The 20,745-nt window shown below is 38.0% G+C and overlaps 1 protein-coding gene across 1 annotated transcript; it reads right to left on the reverse strand.

Moving 5' to 3' along the window:
• Nucleotides 1-5,557: 5,557 nt before the first annotated feature.
• On the reverse strand, nt 5,558-20,138 carry LOC103136612 (C-type lectin domain family 18 member A-like). The gene is given in 16 exon segments (XM_007549930.2): nt 5,558-6,371; nt 8,072-8,163; nt 8,551-8,647; nt 8,797-8,926; nt 9,023-9,135; nt 11,097-11,189; nt 11,292-11,399; nt 11,499-11,554; nt 11,556-11,597; nt 11,874-11,971; nt 12,103-12,128; nt 12,131-12,317; nt 18,276-18,367; nt 18,737-18,793; nt 18,850-18,947; nt 20,077-20,138. Coding segments are annotated over 16 exon segments (1,389 nt in total). The 3' UTR covers nt 5,558-6,333.
• Nucleotides 20,139-20,745: the final 607 nt, after the last annotated feature.

Consider the following 20,745-nt stretch of genomic DNA (forward strand, 5'->3'; position numbering starts at 1 on the left):
AAGAAAAGAGCTGTCCTATAAAATAGATTTAAGAAGAAAACTATACAAAATTGATCTGATGCTGAATAGTTTTAGCTTTTTTGTCAACAAAATAACATTTTAAAACTGGTTAAAATAAAACTCTTCTAAAAGGGGCTATTCCTAATTCATTTATTTACAACCAGTTAAAGCTGCAAAACAATGGCTATTGGTAATATAAAGAGAAGACAGATTATTTCACTTATAATGTGGAAAAATGTGCTGTTAAAAGTGAAATAATCTGCTTGTGGAAATAATTTAATTTTTTACCAATATCAAGATGCTATTTACCTAAAACAAGCTCATCATTTTTGCTAAAAAGTTACTTGTAAGTCAGTTTTGACTTTTTTCAAATGTACTGATAAATTTTCAGTTTAGACCAAAAATACGTGGTAAGATTTAGTTTTTGCAGTGTTCCTCCCAGCAGCAAACAAATCCCTGCTGCTATTTGCAGAATTTTTCTTGTTCTGGTTTTATTTTTCTTTATCGTGTCCTGTCCAGCAGTGTAGCAGTCAGAATTGTTGTCTGAATGCCAAAGAGAAGCTGAACAGATTTACTTTCACGAGTGGAGCATTACGCTTTCACTGTATTACCATCCAGCAGCCACAGTGCAGGACACGATAGGTTTATATATACTTTAACTTTCTGTATTTTAACTTATCTTTGTTATGCTGCTGGTACACCTGGATTTCTGATATTGCTGTTTCATTTCTATTTTATTGTATTCTAAATTAAATCTGACAAATGATGAAGTTTTTTCTGGATTTATATATCACAATTATTTGACTGGAAGGAGCGATGTTTCAGAAATATCATTTCTATTAAAATGATTGACATGCCTATTTTTTTTTCTCAATGAACAATAGTTTGAACTGCTAAATGTTTATCAGTCATAGACTGAAAAGTCCAACTCAGCTTGCTGTCAGTGTTAGTTTGGACAAAAGTTTATAGAAACTCGGAGTTCAGGAGGTCGTTCTGAGATTGGCAGTCAGTAATGGTCTCTAATGGGTCTGGGGTTCTGGATGTCGGCTGGTTCCACACATCACTCGGTGAGGTGTAGCAAAGTGTGAAATGCAAACAACTCCACCCCCAGCCTGTCTCATCACTGGAGCTGCTTTCACTTTTCAAGCATTTAACCATTTCATTGAAGAAAAGAGCAATTTACATTTAGAGTTTTACCAAGCAACATTGAAACGTACTGCTTATTATGACTTTCTGGATCTCAAAATTGATTTAACCCCGAGGAAATTAGTATACGTTTGTCTCGTCTTAGGAGATGCTCACTTGTTGAAGGCATTTACAAAGAGCATTAAAACATTACTAAGAAAAAACAATGAGTGGAACTTAGTTTGTTTTCTGACTGAATCTAAAAGAGCTTTTGAAAGGTCAAATCTGTGTGCGCTGCACCACTAAGGGGAACTAGGAAAAATGTCCCTTCTGTGCTATGAGAGTGTGCTGGTTTACAAAAACAATAAGGTCAAAAAGACAGAGAATTTTTCTTCCATCAGTGCTGACTGACAGTCATGTCAGTCAGCACTGATCTAAATCGAAAGCAGTAAAACAACCACATAATATTAACATCTCACATAGATTTTTCTTTTACACAAGAAATGTACTATTCCTTATATACACGCTTATTTTTTGACGTGTGTACAATTCACATTCCATTAAAACCGCAGGATTTACAAGGACATACAGTAAGTGCAGGGTGCAGAGTTTTTTGGGGTTTTTTTCCCTGCGGTGTAAAAGCTTGGTTGTGTAAATACAGTAATTATCAGTCATTATATCTGCACCCTGCGCCTCCATGCCTCAAACATGCATGACTTTGTCTGCACCTCTCTGCCTCCTTCCTCTCTCCTTTTCCTCTGCTGAACCTTGAGGAGTGGCTGGCTGTGGCTCTTTGCAGTCCATTTCCTAGTGAGGAGGCTCTCAAGTGCAGCCCGAGCCATTATTTGCCTGCACAATGCTGTATTCTCATTAACTCTTATCAAAGTTCATCTTGCATCCAAATGCTGTGGGAAGCTCAACACTGACTGCTCTGAAAATAGAAAATAAGAGGGAGGAAAAGAGAGAGAGGGTGGGGGGGATGGTGTAGATAAAAGAAGGGCGAATAATTGTTTAACAGTGATTGAGGATGAGCGTAGTCATTGCAGTCCTTTGACTGCATTGAGATTAAACTGCTTTGATGCATATTTTTCATGTTTTCTGTAAACAAGTAGATGCTTTTGTCCTTATGATTTTTGTTTTCTAAATCTAAAAAGCATTTAGAGAAGACTTAATTAAAAGCAAAACAAAAAACATTTTTGATAGAATTCAGAATCTTTATTAAATCTTGCTCTCATAATAGAAAGTCCTTGTGTTATTTACTTTCAGTACTGCAGTGAAAAAGAAATGCAAAAGCTGGGGCAGAAAGCGAATAAATAGGAAATGTGAACGCTCTGTTCCACTTCTGGTAAACAGTCGCTGAATAAAGACATGAGATGAGTGCTGAGTGCGGTCCCTCCTTGATTTGTAAAGATGATTAGAAACCCACACGGTAATTCTGTCTGTTATTTACCCCTTCTTATAAAAATAAACGGTTACTCCTCCGCTTGTATCATCAGATCCCCACAGTACAGCTGGAGCTCCTCATTCAGATGTAAAGAGCGATAATTGGAGGCTGATTGCAGATAGATGAGGACTTTCATCTAAACCCCGGTTTTATAATATCACATGTGAATTGGAGATTTCTGAGGGACGGGACTTGAGATCTACTGCTTTATTTTCCCATTTGTGGAAAGGACACTAAAAATGTGAAAAAGAAACCTGCTTATTTTATCTCAAATAACACCGTGTTAAAGTTAACATCTTAATAATAACATACGTTGAGATTGCGTTGTTTTGATCAAAACCCTGATTTAATCTCAGGTGGAAACTCTTGTTCATAGAACTGAATTTAGATTTTCATGGTCAAATTAGCTGCTTTTGTGGAAAATATGTATCGTAATGTTACAAAAATCATGGGAATCGTGCAATATTAGATAAAAGCTGAACAGTTCCACAGCAAATATTAAGAAAAACCCACAAAGAAAAAAAAATATGTTTATGTTTGGTTATGTTCAGACCCTGTAGTTCGCAATTAATTTTCACGTTTAAAATCAAGCAAAAGATGCTTGACTGTAAAAACTCAGGGACGTATGCACATGTGATGCATATTTCCCTATCTTTCCCTTTTTGATTTTACGTTTCACCGACCTTTTTTATCTTTATTGTTTAAAGATATTCAAATTTCTCAGTAATTAACAGATTTATGTCAAATATTCACATAGAGACACACACCATCTTGTAGCTACATGTATTTTGAGGACTGATATTAAAACCGGGGCATATTTAAGACTTTTTCAGGCCAATAGGATTATTACATTTAAGGCTTAGTATGACCGTCCAAGACCTCACATAAACCCTGCTCGAGGTAAACGTGTCATTAAAGAGCACTGTTGCCCTTTGTAGAGATTTTTTTTGGCAGTAACACTTTTTAAAGCAAATTAATTTGGTCGAATGTCTTTTTTTAAACTTGTGGGTCACTTAGCTGGGCAGCACATGTTCAGTTTACTCACAGCTCAACCGAGCAAACACTCTGTGGACCTTTCACCCGCTGTCGGGACTCTGCTTCAGCCGGCAGATAAATACCCAGAGGAGACTGTCTAATTCCCTAAATGCCTCCAAAAAATGCAACCATGATGTATTGAATTGAAAAAATATTTTTGGCTTTCCCCGGACCTAGTTCCCCCTACTCGCATATTAAAGCATTTTTAAATTGGCAACTTGTGCTCCTAAAGCTGTATGACTGCTGGTTAAGTTATTTAGTGCACACTGCCGGTGGCCCTGTAAAAATCAGGTCTGCAAGAAGAAGAAAAACTAGTTTACAGGATTAGATGTTGTTTGAAGAAGCAAAAATACAACAAATTGTGTGTGTGTGTGCATGTGTGTTGCTCTGTCTGTGTGCTTAGAGAGAGTTTCAGGTCTTCAGGATGGCACTGTTCGCCTGCTCCCACTTTAATTGGCTGCTGGCCCCTCAGCCTTGCATGAATGGAGAGTCATTTAGAGACCTTTCACTCTCGCAGAGGATTGTCGGCTGCCGCTGAAGGAGAAATTGCATTCCTGTTTCCATACAATAGCTGGACTGAGTTGGAAGGGCCAAGAGTATCACTGTCATTATCATGACAATGGAAGCTAATTCCACTGCCACCAGCGTCATTCTGAAACCCTCTGCTGCAGCGCCGGCTTATCGGGGGGCACCATGACAGCAGCAGGAAACCGAGCGAGCAAATCATACGAGGCAAATACTCGCTCATTCACTGTACACTCTCAGGCAGACTCTTAAACATTCTGCACTCGCAATCTTTGTAGACAGCCAAGAACTAACACATCAGCAGAAAAAAAAAAGAAAGAAAAAGTTTATTACACAGCACATCTCATTTAATGACACAGTGTGAGGTCAAGCTTATTCTGCCTCACTCTAATACCCGCAGCTCTGGAGATGTCCTTGTCGAATCGCCGTTTACGTTGTTGGAAGAATGAGGGACAAGAATGCACCGTGAGTTATTTCACATTGGTTGTATGTTTTTGTGTGACGCATCAATCAGAGATAACGCACACTTTCAGAGACAGAAATTTGAGGAAATTGAAACTCAGTGGAGCACAAGCGTAATTAGGAGAGTTTAAACCTGTGAGCTTGTTGCTGTTTTTCATTTGCATCATTTCACCACTGTGTCTGATGGCCTTTTTTCAGCCTTTTACACGTTTCTTCGTATGAGGCACCATCTGTCATTCTGACATCTCTTTCTCTGTCCAGCGTGATTTTCCACCTCACATTCATGTGGAGGTGAAACCTTTAACTTGGACCCTGTTTTCCATGAGTTTGGAAATAAGATGTTGAAACCTTGGTTTACTGAGAACTCCATGACCAGAAGCTCAGTGGGAAGCTGTAGTTCGATTAGACAGAGAGGACATCTGTGTCAGTCTGCTTGTACATGCAAACAGGCTTGGATTGTTACTGTGAGTGCTACGTGATAATTGGAAAGATGCTTACAGAGGCAGGACTTTTTGCTTACACACTTAAATTAAAGTTCTCTTTCATTGCACATAAATAATGTCTCCTAGAAAAAATCGAAACCCAGTAGCAGTGGTTTTTGCTGAAGTGGGAAGAAAAGAAATCTCATGAAAAGAAATGGTTTTATTTACAAATCAAGACAATCTGTATTAATGGCACTCCAAGCTATTTCTATGAAGTATATGTTAAGCATTTTTGTGACTCATTCACTGCCATGCAAAAGCCAGCCAGGTTTCCTCTGGTTCTTGCTGTTTTTTTGTTTTTTTTTTGTAGAAATGCTTAAATCTTAAATCTAAGTTTTAATATCAGACGACAACCAGACAGACAAAGAATTACATTTATTTATTTATTAGTAGAAATAATATATTTGCATGAACCGAAAAATTAAATTGCCTTTATGTTGACTCATAAATTAACTACCAGCTAATCACATTTTTGGTTCAATTTTCAGGCACACTTGAGTAATACCTGACCTGACCTGACCTGACCTGCAGACAGAGGTGGTCCTAGCTTGTTAGGCACCCTGGGCAAACAATCCCACCGGCACCCCTAACCCCCTAAACCTCACTACAATTTCATGGAGGAAGGGTGGCAGGGGGAGTTACACATTAGGCAATGTTATAACACTCACATCAGCTTAAAATGTTAGAAACCGATTCATCCTGCAGAATCAAGAAGTCCTTTATGTAGGACCTGTCTGACAGCATGAAGTAGGCTAATAAAATCTCAATAATTGTTCACTTTAATGTTACCACTTTTACAGATTTTATGTTTTTCAGGTTTCTACCTTTAATTATGTAAGGGTCATAAACAGGCCTTTGCAGAACTTCATGGCACGCTGAGCAGGTAATCCAACCATTTGCTACAAGTTTGTTGGAGCAAGAGTACAATCAAAAAGCAGGAAGACTAACCCATCAGGGGGGGCAGAGTAAATGAGAAGTTTTAGCAAAAAAGAGAAGAGGCCCATTTTTAAAGTGCAAAAAGCAAATAAACAGCGACTTTTCTAATTAGTACAATAAGATAATATTTTATCACTTAGTACTGAAGTAGAAATTCAAGTTGTCACAGCAAAAAAGTGGACTTTACAAAACAAGAGCAAATGCTTCATAAAACATTCAATTATGCACAGTATTTACACAATAGATCTAATCCACACTTATCCACTCACAATAAAACAGTAATTCATGCAGCAGCAGCAGTGAAGCCAACCGAAAGCATCCAGGTCACCTGGCTTCCTCCCACCGTGCAATCTGCTCTGGATCTGCAAAATGCACAAATACACACACGACCCATGAACGCATCGTATATGCAACACATCCACCATGCTGAGAAAGAGACTGAACAGAAATATGGAAGATGAGTGTGTGGAGTTGTCTGAGTCTGTGCCAGTTCCTCAGTTGTTCTTCAACTCCAGTAAAAAGATGCGAGAGAAGAAGCTGCTAATGAGACATGAAGCGTTAAATTCTTGTCATGCACATAATGGGGCAAAAAAAGGATGCCAAGCACACACTTCCTCTGGAGGAACACTGTTCAGACTTTGCCTCAGGCATGATATCCACTTATCATTTTATAAGCAATTAACAAAGTAGAGCATTTTTTTCTAAATTGCTTCAGTTTTTTTTTTTGTTTTTAGTTAGAGAAAATAGCTGCTGAAATCTTTGACTGGGGAAGAATAAACTCTTGCGGTTAGCATAATTAATAAAAAAGTTCAACTAAAAGAGTAAGCCCTCTTGACAAAACGCAACCCTCAAGCAACATTTTGACCACGATGTGCTAATTTTGTACCACAAAGAAGTGAGACATAGTTGGGTCCCCAAAAAGCCGTTTGTAAAAAGCTGGTGTCTTAGCAACACTGACTGCATTCAGAGCAGATTCAGCTTCAACGGATCGATACCAGATGACACACCAGAACTTAGCAAAGACAGCCGTAAATGGACAACACTAAACATCTGCCACCATCTCATTCTTCTCGATCAATGTAAGTGGTATGTGTGTCCAAACAGTGGGAGTCTTTGTGAAAACGACATGTATTGATCGCTTGGGGGGGGGTTCTTGATGGTAAGCACTGAGTGCGATTGATTTGAACTGAAAAGCAGGTTTAAATGTGTAGTCACTATCACACTGAGGATTTTGTTGTTTTTTCTTTTTTTTTTTTTTGGACACAGAAGATTAGCATTTTACTCCTAACCCTCAGTGATTACCAGAGACACAAGGTACTGCATGGACACGGAGGAGCACAGCAGGCCAAGCGAATGACAGCTGAAATTTAAAAGGCCAGTCTGTGTTACGCCTGAAAGAAAAAGAGCCAACCAGCTAAAGTAAAACATGTTTTTAAGCTTCCGCTGAGGTTTTCCGGCTAGTAATAGTCATTTATGATTTGTAGCTTGGGAGTTGTAGATCTGACTATAAACTTGAATATCAAAGTAATCTTTTCATAATTTTTAAGAAGGGTATAAAATGTCCAGTCAATATCAGTTACATAAAAGATGTTGTAATTTTCTAGCACCAAATGTTGCCCTTTAGGCAAACGGCTCAGTTTCACAGCCTGCTGGGTTTTGGCCTCAGTGCAGCTGATGCCACAAATGCAGAACAATGCTGAGTTTGGGGGAGAAATATGAGAGGACAATTCATTGTTCCGTTGAAGACCACCATGAATATGTGCCTGCGGTTTAAGTAGAAATGACTTGGTTTATAAACTCACTGTCCCTTTTTGCATCCAGAGATAAAACTCACTACTACTTTACTGATATTCCTCAACATTTTCTTTTGTCAATTCACAAAAAGAGCTGTAATTTCAGCAGAAAAAGCTTCACACTGATGGCGTAGCAAACAAATACAGATCCTGTGGTCAGCAGGTGTATTTTAAGACAAGAGGGCCTGACTGTGTATCACTGGTGGGCATTTGGAGAACCTTTACCTCCTTCCACACTTCTATTGAGTGTCTGCCTGCAGGGGCCTTACCATGCTGGCAAATGTATCGGTTCCTGGTTTTGCAGCGCTGATCATTCCAGTTGAAAGTGCTCAGTGCCTGCAGTTCAACACAGTTTCCGAAACTGCACAGAAAATGAGAAGCTGTGAGTAACAGTAAACACAGGCCTCACCTGCAGCGTTACTTCCAAGAAAAGAAAGAGCTGTTTCAATGTTGAGCTACAAACATCTGCTCGTTTAAAAATAATTATCTTCATTAACAGGTAGCATTATTATCATTCAACTCTGCTACAAGAACAAAGCACATAAATGTGAACCTCTTATCAGTAAAGATGTCAGAAAATATGTCCTCAGTTCAGAAAAAGAAAAAAAAAAAACGCATCTATACAGAAACACATTTTTTCACCTGCTGATGTGTTTCATTTGTTTATCTAAGTCCCAATGCCCTTAGCTGTCTGTGTTTATGATGCCCGCCACAGCAGCTTAACTCTGCTGTGAAATATGCTTCATACCCTTGGTTGTCAGGTTGCCCAAAGGCAAAGCTGCTGAATCGAAGGAGCTCTCCTGTGTCCCAGCGAAATGAGTCTCTTGGAGGCTTATATGTCAAACCTGTGAAGAAAAAATACTGAAACATTACCGCTTTATTCATGTGCTATCTAAACGGCCTAAAACAGAAAGTAAACAGATGCAAACTAGTCTGACCTGCTGTGTGGACTTATGTCAACGTTTATTTGATGTGCCGGTGTGAATGGCTGTACCTATCCAGAAGTTTCTCGTTTCAAAGTCGGTGTTGGTGACTTCATTGCTCGCCTCCAGCTCACTTAGATAAAACACTAGGATGTCCTGAACTTTCTGGCTGTGAATCTCAGCTAAAGTTCCCCTAAGTCCCTGTTTGTTAAAAAAAAAAAAAAGAAATGCATTGATTCAAAGGTAGCGCAACTATCTCCATTTATTTGCCCACAGGTCTCTGTGATGCTATTATACTCTGGCCTGGCAGCGAGTTTTGGCCCCATAGTAGCTGTCAGCCTCCGAAGACACCATGAAGCAAGTTCCATCTATCGTAAGATAACAGCTGTGAAAGGGGAGCTGCACCTTTTCTGTTGACAAAGTACACAAAGAAAAAAATAATTATATGAACAGTCAGACATGGGTTTTAATCAAAATACAATCTTAAATATTTTTCCCATACTTGGAAGTATTTGTAAAAGCTGATGGTCATCCAAGCATCCAACCGAACCGGATAATGTTTGGTTTATTTCTTATCTGTATTAATGGATTTATCGAATAAGCCCATTTTATTCAAGAAAATGTCATACACAAGATGCCTCTAGAACAGTGTTTCTCAACCCTGGTCCTCACCGCCCCCCCGTCCTGCATGTTTTCGGTATTTCCCTTCTGCCACACACCTGAATTGTATCTCTGGGTGATTAACAGGCTTCTGCAGTATTTGATGGTCATGCAATCATTTGAATCAGCTGTTCTGGAAGAGAGGCACATCTAAAACATGCAGAGCAGGGGGGCGGTGAGGACCAGGGTTGAGAAAGACTGCTCTAGAATAAGCAAAACAAGATTGCAAGATTTAAGTGACATTAAAGAAACAAAATTAACTCATCAACAACATTGTACCAAAAGAAAGAAAAAAATAAACAGAGCTCTGTTGTATCATTATGCAACAATTAGATTTTTTTACCAGTTGTTTTTGTCCTCGCCGTGGAATAAATGCTCACATTGTGACTTTGCATAAGAATAGTAAACATCCTGCACTGGAGAGTAACATGTTTTGAAGTGATTTATGTTAATTTTTTTATGCTTATTTTTTTTGTGAGGTCCTGGATTTGGGGAGTCTTTCTGCATGTTCTCCCCCTGCATGAGCGGGTTCTCTGTGGCTCCTCCGGCTTCCCATACTCCAGAAGCATTCATGCCATGTTAACTGGTCTGATTGCATGGTTATTTGTTTGGATCATGTCTGTGTTGCCCTGTGATGGACCGGCAGTCTGTCCAGGATCTAACCTGCCTCTCAATCAAATCATTTCTGGAGACAGGAATAATCTAATTGATTCTTTCATTGGTATTATTCACTTATTGTTAGTGAGCCGACATCTTAAGACACATAATATCTCTCAATGCAAAATGGTTTCAAAATTCCAAATTAACAACAGAAAAAAATATGTGAGATAAAATAAAAAATAAAATTGCTGGAAAAAAACAAAAAATGATGTACACAAGGTACAGAAGACGACAGCTCTTGGGAGGAGCTGGAAATTTGAATCCAAGTTGAGACTCCAAACGAACAGCAGGATGTGGTTGAATGTGTTCAGAATCAGATATAAGGGAGTCCTGAGTCCTGCAGAGGACAGTAAGGGGATTTTATAGTTCCTGCTTTTTGTGCAAAATCTGTTTTAGAGGTGCTGCAGAAACAAGGCATCAACCCCTTTCAGAGACCTGACAGTCGCTCCATAAATTCTTTAAACTGCTGCAAAATCAAAAGCAGATCCTGCTGCACAACTTTCTGCCTCAAGCTATTAAAACTGACCTGTTCCTCAGATTATGTTCTTTACTTTATGGCCATTACTGTGTCTACACTTAAAAAAAGAGAATGGAGATTCAACTTTTAAACAATGTGTAATCAAATTAAGTTCATCCAAGTAAATGTTTTTTAAGCTGTCATTAAATGTAAATAAAGTAAGTATGACAAACTTAATTCGATTACATGTAACAAATTAATAATTTTTTCTTAAGTTGGAGATCCGTTCTCCTTTTTCAGGGTATTTATTCTTTGTATATCCTCCCATTTTGTTGCATCATATTTATTGTATTGAAGGTATACAAATGTCTTAACCTGTAATGTTAAGGCAGTTTTTGGTTTCTAAGCTGGCTTATTTTGACCTCAGTTTAACAAGTGAGAAATGTTTTATTTTGGGTTTTTTTTACCCCCAGCAGTTAGTTGTAAAATATAATATAGAGTACAGTACAGGCTGTTAGAGTTCTGTTGCAGCCTGCTGAGGTTAACATTCAAAGGAATTAAAAGAAAAAATAAAATAAGACAAGCTGGGCTCACCTGTGCACTCAGCACCACCGTAGCCAACATCACACACACAGGAGCATTCTTCTTCTTCGAAACGACCGTGAAAACACTGCATGCTGCATCTTACTGACAAACACACAAGGCACATGTACAGTAGATCAAACTGTTCAGCTTTCTGTTTATGAATTATATAACTAGACAAAATATACGCAGAATAACAAGCATTACCCTGACAGAAGCGTCCAGTGAATCCCAGGCCACACTTGCATTTGCAGGATGTAAGATTGAGGCGGCCATGTTGCCCGCAGCTCATTCTGCAGGGGTTCTTTGGAATTTCTGATTCAAAGAAATAAAAACAAGCAGGATGCTAATGCACACAAATCACTTCAGATGATCTCAGGAATAAAATACATTTTTAAGATTAAGTAGTCTTACCACACAGTCCGCCTACGTGGTCCCACAGTCGGAAACAGCCGGACATGGAAGAGGTGCTTATAGGGCGTCACCGGGCGACCATTCGTTTCCCAGTTACCCCTGCATCACCAGTAGAACACAGTATGCAGCAACCCACAGGGAGACACAGTGGCTGGATCGATTTCCTACAGCTACCTTTATTCTTTAACATAGCATTATATAAATCTATTGAGGGGCAGGAAATAAAAAGATCCTGCACCTGTTCCTTTTCTAACAAATTATGTAGAATTACATGTCAGTTGGCATGATTATTTGTCTAATTATTTTTTTTACGTTTTATTGCCTTTTCAAAATAAATGAATAAATATTGATGTAGAGAAAAAGGACAAGACTAACCCTGGGTAATACGCACAGGCAAATATCCTCCAGAGGAGCCCATCTCACAGACACTGCTGGATGGCACAGCCCACATGACTTGAGGTAGCCCAAACCAGCTGCAAACAGCAATTGGATCAATCACTTCAAGTCTCTATTTTTGTTTTTTATAAAGATAAAACTACAAGTCTTGTGAATAACTACATTACTTCACAAAGCCCAAACACATATAAGGAGATTTCCATGCTACCTGTGTGTAGTGCCGACAGGTTGCATCCGCCCACTATAGTACAAAAAATATTTTCCCTCCTCAAACCAGGCATCAACGATGATGGAAAACGAGGCGGCACCGTCAGCGGAGAGATGCATGTTCCAGCCTATGTGACCGAAGCTCTGCGTGTGGAGAATGGAAGCGTCTTGGTTGCACAACGAAGCCTGTTCCTTAGCAAGCTGCTCATCCCATTCCTGTAAACACAGACAGTAGTTGTTTGTATTGATTTCTTTTTATCCTGCAGACAAATATTCATCTTTAACACCTAGAGAACAGTAAATATAATGTTAATGGTGAGCAAGGTTTACAGGCAAAACTGGCAACAAGTCATTTCTAGAGGGTGATTTTGTATTTATGTGTTAGAGGCTATTAAATCTATTCTAGTTTAACATAGTGAAATTTCCAAGTTTAGGTTTAATGCATTGGGTCCAGCTCCTGTTCATTTTCACAATCTAACTAATTATTTCTGGTATCTTGTAGCAGAGACATAGAAAGGATCCACGGGATCAGTGGAGGCTCACAGTGGAGACAAAACCATAAGACTTAAAGCCAAGAAATTGCTGATTTATACATTATCAACTACTAAGTAGAAATACTAGATGCATACATAGAAAACAATGTATTACTAATCTTTCAAATATAAAATCCTGTAACCGTTTGGAAATGGAATGAATGCCAAATATGTTGCCTGCACACTCAGGTTGCACTGGTACTTTTTTCTAGTGCAAAAGTACTAAAATAATTTTATTAGAATACCTTCAACAAAATTTCACACTGAAAAAGTGTAGAATACCTTTAATGTGTTTATAAATCTGGATAAAACACCATGTTTAAAATAAATAATCTTTTCATTTCATTTCTTACCTATTGTAAAGACATATGGTACCCATAACAACTCCTACAAAATAAATGTAACTGAAGTACTTTTTGTTATTTTACTATTTTTTACTACTACTATAAAGTGTGTATGATCTTTTCATTATGGGCACATGGCTTCCTGTTCCCCTGTGGTATAAATAGAAATATGATTTGATTTAAGTCCTCCTTTCAAAACTGGAAGGACAAGTTCTTCAACTAAGGTAGATTTTTTTTTAATCAATCTTCAGTACTTCAATTTTTTTCTCTTTTGATTACTGGCACTTCATATTGGGCACAATCTGTCGTTTGATTAGTTTCAATCAATTTAGCTCTACTCTAATCTCATTGGTTATTATGACAAAAATAAAAGTGTGTCCAAAATGTTTTTAATTCAGCTGTGGTGGTGAAACGTGTACTCTAATCATGACGCCATGTTAATGTAACCTAATTCATCAGTTTTAGAGTCAAACTGTCAATTGCAGGCGCTTTTCTATTTCCATCCTTGTCTTATTATCGAACCCGTGTGCAGCCCTTATGATCTTTGAAGCTTATAATGAAGCAATAAAAGGTCTTTATTTGCTTGGAAAAACAAATAAGGAAGCTAATGTCTCATCCAAGCTAGGAGAGCATTGTCAACAGGATTGTCAACAAAATGTATGCATAATTTCAGCGTCTCTTTGGAAAAAGGAGGAAACAAGTTGTTATACAGAAATGCTTTATGAGGAACAAATATAACAAATAGAGAGCAGAAACATGAGATCAAAGGCCTTTACACATCCTGCAAGAACAGTTTCTTCTCCCAGGGCTGCAAGAACTAAACTTTGTTCTGTTCTTTCCATATACAAATTCTGCTGTGGGAACGACATGTGAGGACTTTCCAAGACTTCTGCACTTGAGTTCATGAGAAGCATAAAATGTCCTGGCCAGAAAGATCTGTTCTTGTTCTTGCCACCTCAAATAAAATTACAAGTTTCTCTGTTCTTGCAGAGTATGTTTTTGCACTGACAAAAAAAAAGAAAAAAAAAACTATGAGAGATGTGACTACTGCTCATGTCAGAAATGAAAAGAGTTGGTTCTGAGTGTCTGTCCCTCCTTTACCATTATGTACTGGCACCTGCTTTCTGCACATATAAGCCGGACAGACAGATGATTTAAGATGCAGCAACTTATTTCACCTCAAACCTTTTCAAGTTCTGCATACAGACAATTTGGCTCGTTGGCAAAGTAAATGAATCTCAAGGAGCACATCAAATCTAATCTAAAACAACAATTTATAAAATCCTTTCAATTATTTCATGTTCCAGACATAAAAACAAGTGACTGCTTAGTTTCCAGAGGCATAAAAGGTGTGAAATGTAACACCCCTCCAGGTTCATCTCCCATCTATGTCAGTGCTTCACAAATTCATTTTGTTTTCAGGAAATAGTTTTTATTTTGTTTTCAACTTGGTTATTACTCTTTGTAACTTAGTTGTTTCTTCTTTTTTTTTAAGTTTGGGTATTATAACTACTTAAATGATTGTAAATAATAGACCCTGCAGCTCCATCACATGCTTTTACAGAAGCAAAGGACATGAAATGTGAATTTTCTAGACCTCTGGTGAGACTAAAAGAAAATGTTCTGCAGCTATGCATGAAACCTTCCACTTAAATATATTATTTTGACAGATGTGCTGGGTGAAGACATGCACACCACATCTAGGTGCATGGAGGATAAGATGACCTTTGTTTCAGAGATACTTCATAATCCTCCATGAGACTATGAGACACAATAAAAAGAGATTAAGCTATTTGAGTTCTACAGTCAGATTGGATGTGTTAACTTTCTGATTAAATTTAGCTTTTATTGTATTTATGATTAAGAAGAAAGGTTAGAATGTCCGCATTTTTGTAGCTAGTTTCCCGCTTTCCGGCCATATCTCCCGTCACTGCTGGAACACTAGGCTAATCTAAAGCCTCTAATTTTGTTGAAAGGAAGAACTTGTGGTTTAAAAAAAAAAGAAGAAGAAGAAGGGAGGGCTGAGCTGCCTCTCATCCGGGCCGATTCACCCTCGGCAGCGAAACGCTCCAGTGAACGCTGAAGGTCATGGCCTGAAAATGCCAACAGAACCACATCATCCACAAAAAGCAAAGATGAGGCCCTGAGGCTTCCAGACCAAACACTCTCCTTCCCACAGCCACACTCTGAGATCCCGTCTATGAACACCTCAAACAGAATCAGAGATGAGAGTCAGCCCTGCTACATTTAAGGCAATAGTTCTCAGCCAGGAAATCTGACCTGCTCTGACTCAAACTCAAACTCAGGAGCTCAAGTGTCCTGGTGTCTTGTTCGAGGTTGGATCACAGTCCCTCCAGGATGTTGCAGTTACCGTACTCATTTTGTGGCACCTTTTTTAAAATGTTGCATCAAAGCTGCACAGCTATATTTTTGTTAAATTGCACATAACCTTCCCTTTCCTTGTCTTTTCCTCATCATGTTGTAATCCCTCCTTACCTGAGAAGACCCTACATCGTCGTCATGCTGCTGACCTCTGGTCTAATGTCTCCTCCCTGACTCTTTGCCCTTTCTATTGTGACAATAAAGATTTATTTAAAATATGTGGAAAGCAACAAAGTGGACTGAGTTTAATCCTGGCACTCACTAAGTAGTATAGTAGTATCATGCAATAGTTTTAAGCCACCTGTTTTTTTTTTTTTTTTGTTTTTCATTATTTGCTTACTGCATTATATCATAATCTTTTAAAGTAGTTTTTATCAGTAATTCTTCAGGCTTTAAGATCTTTAAAAGTTTTTTTTTGTTTGTTTTGTTTTGTTTTAATTATGTGAGTTTTTGATAGCCAAGTTGGGCAAAATATCCAGCTAATTTTTAAGTTGATTGAGCTTGATTCTTTGGGGGAAAGAAATGAAGTTAATCAAAAATACTGATTAATTCCTTTTAGATGAATAGATCAGAGTAAATCTTCCTTTCAATAGGAAAATAAATTGTACGTAAACAAAGAAAGTCCAAAGGAAAATTTTGAGACTCCTGCAAAAAAATCTGGAGAAATAAAACCAGACATTCAGAGATTAAAAGGAAGTTTGGCCTCCTTAACAAACATGGAATATTTTAAGTCTTTAGTCTGTGGCCTCGCTAAGTTTTAGGCCTCTTTGAAGCTCACACTGTCAAAATAAAGGCAGGGCTTTCAGAAATGGTAAGATAAGTGTGATAATAAAAAAAAATACAAACAGAGGTCAAAGGCTTTATGGAAATTATAATGGCTTAACTTTCATTTCTTTCTCTACAGGTGTTGATATGACCCCCTAATACTTCTGGCTTGAAAAAACTTAGAACCTGGAGAGAAGGCACAATGATGAAAAAAAGAGGGAAATTCAGTCATTCTTGAAGTGTTGGTGTTTTATCTCATTCAAAAAAAAAAAAAAAAAAAGCCTTAAAGCCTGTATAATAATCACTACAGTATAATCTCCACACAATGCCTTCTGGTTCATTCTTATGTGCAAGAGGCGAAATCGTTTTCAGATTTTCACAAACACAGCCAAAGCCCTGAACCTTTTAACGTTTATCAGTAAAGCTCTTTAATTTGCCTCTTCAGCTCAGCAAAGCTTCCTCTGAGGGTTTTTACGGGGGAAATTACCTGTAATACCAGAGCTGAAAATGTAGGCTGATTATCCACATCCTCTCTTCCTCATTACAGCCTTATCAGTTGAGAGCAGTTCTCTGAGACTGGAGAGCAGTCGAAGAAAGGGGCTCTCTCTGTACGGGTGGCTCTGAGGATGTAATCAACGATGAAGTGACAGTACGCCCTCGCACAAATCTTATATTAGGCCCAGGAGGTATTAAGTCTCTCATCAGCTTCAAAATCCATCATTATCAGCTGCTAATAATCATACACATAGGACAATGGCGCAGATTAGCATTTCAGGGCACGCAAATTTCAGCTAATATAAAACACGCTGAACATTAGAATAATGAAAGTGAGTGTCATTATTCGAAAACAACCTAAACTTATTACTTTTTTTTTTCTTTTTGACCTAAATGTTTCAAACGGAGGCAGGGGAAAGATTCATTGGTGTAATTTTGCAGAATTACCCTTACAAGAGTCTTTGCACAGCTAATTGATTTTGGCTTCATTCAAACTGTCAACTGTTATCAATCAGCCCGCAGCGCGACAGAGCAAATGTGGCACTAACGGTACTGTTTTACATTCCTGAGACTATCAACACATTCCTCTCAGAAGAAATGATCTTCAGTGAAACAACACGCTCTGACGCAGTCAGCGGAGTGAAGCTAAAATGTGAAAATTTATCTTTATGAAGATAGTTGCAACACTGCCGGTCTCATTGTGGGAATAGCAAGCCGCTCAGATCTGCCCACACACATCAGCAGCAATGTTTTCTATTCTGACATCTGTTTCATCAGCACAGCTGACAGCACCCTCATCATCATTACCGTGTTACTCTGCTGCGAAGAAAAAGGAGCCGCAAGCACTGGGGGAGCGTTTCATGTGCCCAGCAGCTGGAGCTGCAGCACCCCCTTGTGGTGGCTGGAGGATCAAACAGCTTCACTCTATAAATTTTGAACAACCAGTGAAGAGAACATGATTTGATGAGCAGCGGTGCAAATAAAAGTGTTGTTATTAGTAGCACTATTATTATGCTGAGAGAAAAAAGAAACTGTTTTGTTTTGGACTGCTTTGGATAGTGAATCTTAATCCAGCGTTCAAACAGAATCAAATCTTAATTCTGCAGCACAGCTTGGGGCTTCAGGATGTTAGAAAAGCTCCAGCACAAAATTTCAAGCTTTGATTGTTTGACAGCTGATCTATCTATCTTATTTATTAATTTAGCTATTTATTTTTGGATTTCCATAGTTTTGGAGAAGATTGTGGCTCAATAATTAACAAGGAGAATCAAATAGAAATTTGGTTTTCATTCTTATTATTCAGTTAAAAATACAAAATGCTACTTTAATGAACAGAACAAATCCTTACCTGGTTAAAGAAGTTAGAGCGGTATTAATTTATTTATTTTCAAAAAGTAATTGATATTTAGCCAGGACATTCTCATACAACACTTATCAACAATAACACTTCAAAGATAAACGAGTTGCTCAAATTATCCGGCTAACCATAAACAAAATATTGTCAAAAATCACAAGAAATTATATGAAGATTGTCATGGAAAATTATGGGAATTTTACAAAATAAATATTTTTAACAAAAGAATAATGTTAAATCTCACATTTAGTTGACAACTAGCGTACCACTCAAGAGAAGACTGACTTTAGGTGCTACTAACCATCTTTTGCATGTTAGCCGCAGAGGGCATGACCCGGCTCCTCAGCCTATTGTGCTGGGCAACAACCTGAGAAAACTCCTTCACCCCGAGTCCTGAAAGAAAAAAAAACTAATTCTGATTTACTATTGTTTACTCTTCTACTGCTGTTGCTGCAGCAATAAAATGCAAATGGCTCGTCTAAGTGTGTGGCTGGAGGATAGCTTTTGACAAGTCTGTCTCTCAAAGTTCACTAGACTCAGCAAATCATGCAACTCCATTTATCTGTATAGAGGATTCGATTTAGAGCATTTAGCACTGTCAGATGTTAGTAACTATCACGTCTTTAAATATGCTTTAAATCTTGATTCCAACATGTTAAATGCAAAATGTTACCCACTTCCTATATGCCCAAACATATACACATAGAAAGTTTTGCACTCTGAGTTGGAGTGTCACTGCTCTGACATTGAAAGCGTGTTTACCATCGGTGTCAGAAAGCCGCACATCTGGTGTCTCCGCCCAGAGCCCGCCTGGTCCAGCTCAACGTTGCCAGGAGAAACAAATTGAGGAGCAGATCCAAGCTTCTGGGAGTTACTTCGGAGCCCATGATGAACTCCCACCAAATCCTTGGCTGTGGCAGCACTTGTCTGGCTCTCAGTTATCCTGCCTCCCTGCTCCTCTCCTCCTCCTCGTCTGCAGCCAGTCACATGTCCTCACACTGGCTGGAGCAATGCACTTTTCAAAGTTTTCATGGGACTTCATTCAGTTGATAAAGTTGTTCAATTTACAGTTTCTAACCTTTTAAATGTTGCTGCTTTGTAAAAACCAAACAGCAAATCTTAGAGAATGAATAAATAAACACTTTTCAATAAAACGTGTAAGCTGCTTAACTCCATAAATTAAGTGTGTTTGAAAACAAAATATTTTGCTCTGACTTGATTGTTTTATGTAAGTATTTGTTTCTTATCCATATTTTAGGTTTTGATGACGTGAAGCACATTTTCAATTCTGACTGATTTGTTAAATAAAATGCAGATAAAAAAAAAATTGAATTTGTCCTCTAATAAATCAATAATCTAATAATGTTATGCTAGCCTTCTTTAAAATAATCTTATCTATGTTTTATAATTCCAAAAAGATGACAGCAATTAAATTTAAGCAAACTAGAACAGCACATTCAATAATTTTTAACAAAAAATATAAAATATATATGAAATAATTGTATTTCTAAATTAATTAACTTAAATAACTTAGGTTAACAAATTTAAATGGCTTGAGGTCGAGTTGCTCATCAAAGGTTTAGTATATTATTGTGATTAATCTTAGATCTTCTTTGATAGACTGATGTTTGCCTGCAACACAAATCCCTGGAACTGAACTTTTATTTTGAAAGTGCAGGTAACAGAGATTGTTTTTAGATTCAGTGCTTCAGCATTGGAGCGTATTATATATAGGAGATAACTTAAAATGAAATCAAATGAAGTCGAATTGGGGTAAGTTCTCTCCACACACCCTTTTCTCCACATCTCCTATTGTAAAAGACATTAATCGCGATCTAAGCGTTGTGCTCTGATCTAATCGCGATCTAAGCTTTGTGCTCTGATCTAATCGCGATCTAAGCGTTGTGCTCTGATTCACAGTCTGAGGACGGCTGCAGAGCGGCACCACAGGCTCGTGTCTCTCTCTGTGGGCTGCTTGCTTTGAGGATCCGGTTTCCATCGTTGTCATGTTCTCCTTTATCTCTTTCAGTTTGGTTTCAGCAAGGATCTGTCATACAACAGTCGGTTCAAATCCCCATCTGGGGTCAGTGAGAAGAGCCCACCTGCTGAGACGATTTCTCAGGTCAATCCAGCAACCAAAGGAGTTATTAATGGTTGATCCCATAACTGGTATTCAAAATCACAGCAGTACAACATTAAACTCATGCTAAAAGAGTACAGAGGTTCTGTCTTCATACTTTTTTGTAGTTATTTGACTGATTTCAATTCTCAAAGACATTTTGTCGCTTCAATTTAATTTCATGTCTGCGTGCACAAACACATTCCTTTTTACTGTTTCATATTTGACATTAGCTTCAAAACATACAGACCATCAGGATAAGTATTTTTTTTAAAACAACCATTCTTTCTTGCCACATCTTTCTCAGGAGGAAGGATTGCTGCAAAGAAAACAACTCAATGCAATGTTCTTTAGTAGATAACGTTTACCAGCTGGATTATAAACTGAATTTGCATTGTGCTACACAAGGATTGAAAAATACTTTATTTCATTTAGCTTAAATATGACTGGCAAATAGCTTCATTTGCTTATATATTTGTGTATAACTGGGCCTGGATTTGATCTGTTTGTCAGAGAAAGTGCCTTGATTTTACATTTACTCTAAATTAGTGCTGACTAATTTGATCGTTTGTACCTTGCGACAGACAGGAGAACTGTTACTGTTTTCCCCACACATATTACTATTTTAAAATTTAACCAAATAAAGAAGTCA

Source organism: Poecilia formosa, unplaced genomic scaffold, assembly GCF_000485575.1.
Source record: "Poecilia formosa unplaced genomic scaffold, Poecilia_formosa-5.1.2 Scaffold33, whole genome shotgun sequence".
NCBI classification, from domain to species: domain Eukaryota; kingdom Metazoa; phylum Chordata; class Actinopteri; order Cyprinodontiformes; family Poeciliidae; genus Poecilia; species Poecilia formosa.